At 40.5% G+C, this 8,134-nt stretch overlaps 2 protein-coding genes across 2 annotated transcripts in view; both read left to right on the top strand.

The window, feature by feature from the left end:
* Positions 1-6,009, top strand: part of LOC136856063 (golgin subfamily A member 6-like protein 26) — a 14,034-nt gene extending 8,025 nt beyond the window's left edge. The window contains exons 3-8 of the mRNA XM_067133667.1: positions 1,783-1,870; positions 2,229-2,371; positions 2,965-3,156; positions 4,050-4,337; positions 4,530-4,878; positions 5,196-6,009. Coding sequence (XP_066989768.1) covers positions 1,783-1,870; positions 2,229-2,371; positions 2,965-3,156; positions 4,050-4,337; positions 4,530-4,878; positions 5,196-5,293 — 1,158 coding nt within the window. The 3' untranslated portion in view covers positions 5,294-6,009. The remainder of the gene's footprint in view (positions 1-1,782; positions 1,871-2,228; positions 2,372-2,964; positions 3,157-4,049; positions 4,338-4,529; positions 4,879-5,195) is intronic.
* A 1,859-nt stretch (positions 6,010-7,868) lies between these two features.
* The window catches only part of LOC136856062 (ankyrin repeat domain-containing protein 17-like), a 76,704-nt gene continuing 76,438 nt past the window's right edge, over positions 7,869-8,134 (top strand). The window contains exon 1 of the mRNA XM_067133662.1: positions 7,869-8,006. The gene's annotated coding sequence lies outside the window, so the exon portion shown is untranslated. The remainder of the gene's footprint in view (positions 8,007-8,134) is intronic.

The following is an 8,134-nucleotide window of genomic DNA, read 5'->3' as shown; positions in this document are numbered from 1 at the left end:
TCATTTACTCCCACAATACATACGAAGAACTTCAAAGTTGGCAGAGAGAGAGAGAGAGAGAGAGAGAGAGAGAGAGAGAGAGAGAGAGCAAATAAAACCACCTGTCATTTACTCCCACAATACATACGAAGAACTTCAAAGTTGGCAGAGAGAGAGAGAGAGAGAGCGAGAGAGAGAGAGAGTGGGGAGGGGCCTCTGTTGGCTCCATAATGAGAGTAGGGGGGGAGATGCACGGGACGCCCAGAGTCCTGGAAGGGGGGGGGGGAGAGAGAGAGAAGGTCACAACCAGGAAAAATGAGCCGAAATTCTGTTCCAGGAAACATGAGCGAATATTCCGCCGGGTGTTCCAGCGGCCGTATTTACACGGGTCTGTTTCAACGCCCCGTGTACGTTCTGGGCTGCTTGTACGTCTGTGTGTGTCTCTGCGCGTGTATGTGTATGTATACGTGTGTTATTGTGCATATGAACACGGCTGACGAGAAAGGTATTTGAAGTGCTGAGTCTGGAATCTAATCCTGGAAAGAAGTCATCAGTAAATGCTTGTATGTTAATGTGTATTTCTGTGTGTGTATGTGTATGTATATGTGTGTTTGTGTGCGTATAAACACGCAGGTGTATACACGAGAAAAGTCTGGAACACAGGGTCTGGAATGTAAGCCTGGAAAGAAGCTATCAGTAACTGCTTGTATGTTAATGTGCATCTGTGTGTGTATGTGTACGTATACGTGTGTTTGTTTGTGTATAAACACGCAGGCGTATTCGCTTGTCTGTGCGTTTACGGCCGAAGAGAAAGCCACTGAAGCAACGGGCCTGGAATGCAAGACAAGATTTGACAGCCTGGAAAGAAGCAATGAATCATAGTAAATGAAAGCTAAAGCATTGTCATTTAACACACACACACACAGAGAGAGAGAGAGAGAGAGAGAGAGAGAGAGAGAGAGAGAGAGAGAGAGAGAGAGAAGGAGGTATTCAACTTTTTCATGGTGAAACTGCTAGTGGAAGAAAAAAAAAAAGCAGGTCCATTAATCTCTGGAATGCAATTGGTCGGGAAGTACTTGCTCACTTCCTATTGGCCAGTCCCACGTGTCTTCACCAGAGTTGCCGGTTACCATATTTTCTTCTCTTACGTAACCGGATTTTCCCTCATTGCTATCCCAGCGAATGAGGAAAGTAATGCTTTATTAAGTTTATTAAGATTATAAAGTAAATTTTGGACGGAAATAAGAGATATTTACGAAAATAATATTTATGCATAAGTTAAATTTATTTCTTAACAAATTTGTAGTATAGGAGGTGTTAACGAACTGTCAATGAGGCTATTGTGAATATAATATAGATAAAAGGCAATGGAAGGTTGTATTAATAAATAAAAATATATATTATTAAGCATAATTCTGGCATATTTTCACGTGGTCTGTACAATTAAGTAAATCATCAATGTGTTTCAGTATAAAGATTATACACTAATCATTGAAGTATCAACCATTTAATCTCTTACCCATAAATAATTATGATTTAGTTATATAATTATATATATGTATATAATTATATATATATAATATATATATATATATATATATATATATATATATATATATATATATATATATATATATATATATATATATATATATATAATTAATCATTATCTGCCTACTAGTTCACTTACTCCGCCAAAACTATCAGTAATATAAGAGAGAGTCGAAACAAGCCGAGATCGGGCTGAAAGACGGCAAATCTAAAAGCGGACCATCTAATTATTTTTCCCCTCTCTCTTTACAGTACTCAGGTGTCTGGTTTGCCCAGGAAATGGTTCCCAACGAATACAGCCAAATTGTGTCTTGCTCATTAACCAACTATACATTGAGAGGTAAGTGTGGCCTATTATTTCAGGCCCTATTTAGGCCTATTAACACCTGTTACTTAGTAATCTCATTGCAGTTCAGTCCTGGAAATGAAATTTGTGTCATCAAAATGCCAATTTGATCAATTCTGAGTTTACATTTTTAAGATCGAGAGTTCCTCCTATTGTAGATTATGTGATAAATGCATTCTAAATGTGAGGATTACCTTACCGGGCCCTCCCAGTATTAGTTACGATGAGGTGACATGCCTTTGAGCGGTAGGACCTCAGACCTCGACGAGGTCAAACCCACAAGGGACTCGAACCTCCCAGAGTGAAACCAGCGATCAGACATTCATCAGGTGTTCTTTCCTTGTCGTCGCAGGATCTCTGATGAAGGTTGTCGAGAAGGGAATCACGGCAGAGAACAGGAAAGTGCGACAGAACTCCGTCATCAGGCCAGACCCCGAGAAGGAGGAGGGAAATTACGTCGTCGAGGCTGACGGAGTGCCCAGCGCACCTTTCCAGGTGAGGAGAGCCTTTGATTTGTTGTCTTGTGTACTCTAGGTCAGCCCTTGGGCTAGGATGGGTTAGGTGAACCCAGCTTTTTGACAGCATGGGTTCCTGTTCTAAGGTGTTGAAAGGGTTAAGAGGCTTGATGATGATCTCTGGACATTGACCAGCTAGCATAGACCTTATCAGGCAAGGTGCAGGGTGTACAGTGTGTCAGAGGCTAAGGAACCTTGTGTCACTATGCAGTTGTAACAAGATAAATTAGGGAAGCTGAAATGTTGCCCACTCTAGCCTCAATTAAGACCTGTCTGGAATCTTAGAAACCTTGTATGACTGTATAAGGACTGTTAATGTTATTGATACTGACTATCAACATTATTGTAAGGTACCTCATGTCGAAAGAAAATACACAGATGTAACGGGATAAATTAGGGTAGCTGAAATGTGGCTCAGTGTAGCCTCAGTTAAGAATTGTTTAGAATTTTGGAGATCCCTTTTACCTAGAGAAGAACTCTTAATGCTATTCATCCTATGACTGTCAATATATCATTAAGGAGCTTAACCAGATCACTGAGTCATATTTAACTCATTACTATTACCATCTCCAGATTGTGGATACAGACTACGACAACTATGCGTGTGCGCACTCCTGCATGGAATTCATGGGCTTCAGAGCAGCCTTCTCCTGGATCTACACGCGCAGACCAGATGCCGACCAGAGCTACGTTGCCCAGTGCAGGGAGCGCTTCACCGAACTGGGTATCGACACCACTCCCCTCCAGCCCATGAAGCAAGGAAAGGTAAGGCACAAGGAATGGAATACCCAGGAATAGACACAGATTGATGGGCTAAGTTTAGAAGGCTGTAGAGAACTCAGTACTGTATTCTGTTAAAAGTGTGGGACTACAGTGGGGCTTAAGAAAGAAATACCCAGAGAGAGACAAAAGTGGTAGGCTAAGTCTTGAAATACTCAGAGAACTGACACTTAAATTCTGGTAAATGTATTCATAATGGGAGTTCTTAACCTGGATGTGCAAAACCACGGGGGCTTGCAAGATAATTTTCAAGGATTGGCTTGAGGGATGACAAAAATGTGCTCAAGCTTGCTGCAAGGATTTCCGACATTATAGGATCTCAGGAGTGTGCTGAGGGCAGTAAACATGAGTAGTACCGTTTCAACTGAATTTTTCTGTTAAGCAAAAGTTCATTAGGGATTCGGGTCAAAGGTCTGATAAATATTTGGGTACTTGGTGATAAAACTGTGAAAATCTCTAGCTTAAAAGTTTTGATAATGTAAGTGAAACTTCTGGATAGGAATGTACAGATAAGGAGTGATTGTTTTGATTTAAAATGGGCTCAGACATGCAAAGAGAATGGTAGAAGTCATTGTATGGAAAAGGCAGCATAAGATGGAAGTAGCTGGTGTCTGCAAGGGAGGGAGACTTAGAAAGTACTTACATAAGATGCAGCAGAAGTGTTAGAGCTACTGGATTTTAAGCTTCAGGAATCAAGAGTGCAGGGTAAGATAGAGTGGAATGAAGAAATGTATATGAAAAATGCATATGTGGCCCTTATCAACAGCAATTGGCATCTTGCTCTTGGAAGCCTCTCCTTACGATGACATGAGATTTCTGGAAGAGGGTTTTGCGTAATCTCCTTAAGTAAACTGATTCCTGTTTCGTCTCTTCCGCAGGGTTGCCCTTACATGGAGAAAATCCAGCACATTCTCTCCTACTCGGAATCAATCCAGAGCAAAGCCCGAGAAACTGCTGCCACGGCCAGGCCAAAAGTTGTAACGACAACCACGCCAGCCCCTACCACTACTCAAGCAGCTACCACAACAACAACAACAACAACAACAACAACAACTGAAGCATCAACTACGACACCAAGGGTCCCCAGGAGAAAGACAACGACCCCACCGCCGAGCGAGGAGACTGTCCACGAAGTGGAAATTACCCTCATCGAAAATGACCTGGAGGTAATTAGCATTGGTTCATTAAAACATCAGTGAACTTTAGTGGAAAAGCTAGTAATTCGACATTAGCATTCCGAACTTGCATTCGGGTTCAAATCCAGCAACTTTGCAGGGTATCTAGTGGGGATAGTATAGGACTTGAAGACTGACCCAAGGTTTGCATTACCAGGCCTTTAATTCTGTTTTCGTTTGCAGCGCATCGAGGACCTTGAAAACAGGATCCTGGAAGAAGAGGAAAGGATGCACAGGGAAATGGCAGAGGAGAGACAGAGGCAGGAGGAAGAGAGGAGGAGAGCCGAGGAAGAAATGAGGCGTCTGGAGGAACAGAGGCAGAGGCAGGAGGAGGAGAGGAGGTTGATGGAGGAGGAGAGGAGGCTGATGGAGGAAGAGAGGAGGAGAATGGAGGAGGAGAGAGCCCACATGGCGGCAGAGACCAGGAGGGAGGAGGCGGAGAGGAGGGAGGAGATCGAGGAGCTTGAGGAGCTGAGGGAGGATGTCAGAGCAGAGATCAGGAGGAACCACAGAGGGAGCAAGCACAGAACAGGTAAGATCACAACAACAACAACAACAACAACAACAGTGCCTTTAACAACAATAACAATAACACTTGTATATAAGTTTTAAAAAATTATATTAGGTAAATGTATATATACAGTGAGAGCCCACAATTCACGCGTTCTCTGGTTACCGCATTTACATTAATGTAAGTGACCACTTGTCGTTGCCATATCACGACTATTGTGACTGTACCTCAAGGGGACAGCAAATTCCATACATTTTTATTTGTTTATCAGGTTCTGATATCATTTAACGTGATCCTTTCACAACCATGTCAATAATAGACCCACTTTCCGCTTCCAGAATACACTCAAGATGCCGAAAGCAGTTCCAGCTGCCTCTCAACCAACATAACAGCGATATTGTTAACGGTTCTTCTAACCGGGATCTTCCGTCACTAAAATGTCGACAGAAACAGAAGAGATAACCACATCATTCTCTTCAGTGACTGCCACAAAATATCCTCTTCATTTATCAAGTGACCAGTGTTTTTTATGTACATATTTTATTCTATTTTCTTCCTGTCTTCCGTTGCATCCAATCGGGAGCTTTAATATGTTCGACAGCTGTTGGACATGAGTATATTTACACCTGTACGGTGTTTCCTGTTGACCTTTTCTGAGGCATTTGAAGTAGATCCTCTGACCCCACCCCCCTTTTGTTGATCACTTTATCCAAAGCTTTGTTATTCAATAGATAACGTCAAGATACCTCACCACCTCCATGTTGCCAGCTCTGAATTCACTCCATACCGAGGCACTCTCCAAAACATTGCCGCAACCCTCCTGTTTCTTGTGCGTGTGATAAGCGACACTGCAAATATTTAATGTACATTGATATATATATATTATATATAATTATACAGTATAAACCGTGTGTATATGTATATCACTCTCAAGTGGGTACGCAAGACGTTGCGTACGCGTTTGGTCTAGCCGCTGACGTGCTTTCCAGTACGCGTTCTGTACCGCTGTGTTGTTCAGTCTCCCGCTCCGTTCTTGATAAACTTAGTACGTGCTACGATTGGCCTTTCCTTTGTAAGGAGATTAAACTATTTTTCTTGTATATAGATCTGTATATTTTTTGTCAAGGAAATATATAATAATAATTATGCATATATCTGTGTATCTTTGCGAAACCTTTCTTGATGGGTAGGCTAATTTCCCTCTGGAGGCCATCTTGGGTCTGTAATCTGTTCACTCTGTCCTTTAGGGGTTTCAGATGAAGAAGTTAAACATCTAAAGAGAGAAAAGATGAAGATTTAAAGAAAGAGAAGATTTAGGAAAGTCAGCTATCCAGGGATTACCAAGTCTCCAGTGGCCACTACAGGAGTCATCTGAAGTCAGCTGATATGCATAAAACATGAATAATAATCTTATCATATAAACATTATGGATGTTTATAGGCTTGAAAGTATGAATTTGTTAGAGTCTGAATAATAATAATAATAATAATAATAATAATAATAATGTATATGAAAGTTTTAGCCAATTCTTTCTTCATTATTTATTTAAATGATTATATCAATTTTTCTTTAAAAAATATTATTTAGAAGGAATAAAGGATGATGCTATTGGTAAACAAACTCTTAGCATGTGATGTAAAGAAGAAATTTGCCAACAGAATTCATTTGGTTCCTTAGCCCAGGTTAGACTTTGTCTGAGTTGAATTAAAAGGCCTGATGTGCTTTTGTTTTGGGAAACAGTAAGAAAATCATCAGCTTAAAACATTTTAGACTTATTTTACTCAATACTGATCTTTATAATGATCACAAAGGCCTATCTATACGACATGTGTTATGCATCCTATATGTAGGCCTGGCTTTTCCTTACGTTAATATTTTTCCTTAAACTGTTGGTGGTACCCACATTGACTGCTCAGCTGTGCTCTAAATTCATTTAGTTTATTTAATCACCCAGTATAGTTTGTATTGACAGTTTCCCATACAGAACTGTACCAGGCTAACCTTGCCTAGGCCTAGTTTACGCTAGCTGGTGGTAGAGATTCAATAATCAACAGTATAAAACATTTAGTTTTTTCGTTAATTAATTATTACTTTATTATAATAAAGATATTTTATATATGGAATTGCTTTATAATGAATTCAGTATACTGGCCTACCTGCATTTAAGACCTACAGGATTCTAAAAGTTAAATTTAGCAATTTATCAGATATCTAGTGAAGTTAACATTTAGCTTTGTATTTTTTTTTTTTTTACTAAATATTGATGTTTCCTAACATTTTTAATGTTTGTTATGGTTTTGTATATGTAATCTTTATATATAGTTTACATCTATTCATTATTGCGTCTCTGTCAAAGCTTACTGAGTTAGCGTAGGCTGTGCAATAGGCCTAGGTTCAGTTTGCTGAAGCCTAGTGGTCATGATTCTTGTCTCCCCGAAGAGAATCTTGGGGCGATTCCCAAGACAGATTGTGGAATGATTAAAGCTTATTTAGTTAAAATTAACTTCATATACCTCTACTGTCATCTATAACCTGGTAGTTGGTTTACTGTAGTGGGTTCTGTCAATGTGAAAAGGACGTGGTACTAGCAATTTCAATTCGACTGACCAGGTTAATATTGAATGTGGCAACGCCTAGTGTTTTATTTATGTCTTTCTCTAAAGCCACGTCTCTCTGGAGACCCTGGGATCGACACCAAGCGTGGGAAATACGCATAAAAAGGACGTGGTACTCGCAATTTCATTTCGACTGACCAGTTTCATGTTGAATGTGGCACAGCGCCTAGCTTTTTGTTTTCGCTTTTCTCTAAAGCCACGTCTCTCTGGAGACCCTGGGATCGACACCATGCGTGAGAAACATCCCCAGGTACTTATTCTCGTAAAGTAGCAACTTCAATATAACTTCAGTTTGCGTAAAATCGACTTTATCGAGTCGATAAAGTCGATTACTCCCGTTTTCTTTACCAGGCGAGTGAGTCACCTGTCCTGACGAACCCTCTCTGAGTCAAGTGTGGCTTTGGCCGTTGTGTCGTGAGGGTGTCAGGTGTCGTTCGTCTGTTCGTGGTGTCACTTCGGGGTGTCACTTGTGAATTGGTTGGCCCACAAACCCTTCGCCCCTTCGGGAGAGAAATTAGAAGGCTGTAATTTAAGGTAAACTGAATAAATTCTTACTTTTTCAAGCTAAATGATCTTCGATTTCATCTTACTTATTTTAAGCTGTTAAATTCGGCAATGTCATTTTAGGGGGGTCTATTTTGGGGGTCCTAGCCCCCCAAAAG

This window comes from Macrobrachium rosenbergii, chromosome 34 (assembly GCF_040412425.1).
Source record: "Macrobrachium rosenbergii isolate ZJJX-2024 chromosome 34, ASM4041242v1, whole genome shotgun sequence".
Classification (NCBI taxonomy): domain Eukaryota; kingdom Metazoa; phylum Arthropoda; class Malacostraca; order Decapoda; family Palaemonidae; genus Macrobrachium; species Macrobrachium rosenbergii.
Note: the sequence above shows the minus strand (reverse complement) of the source record. Positions and strands in the feature narration are given on the sequence as shown.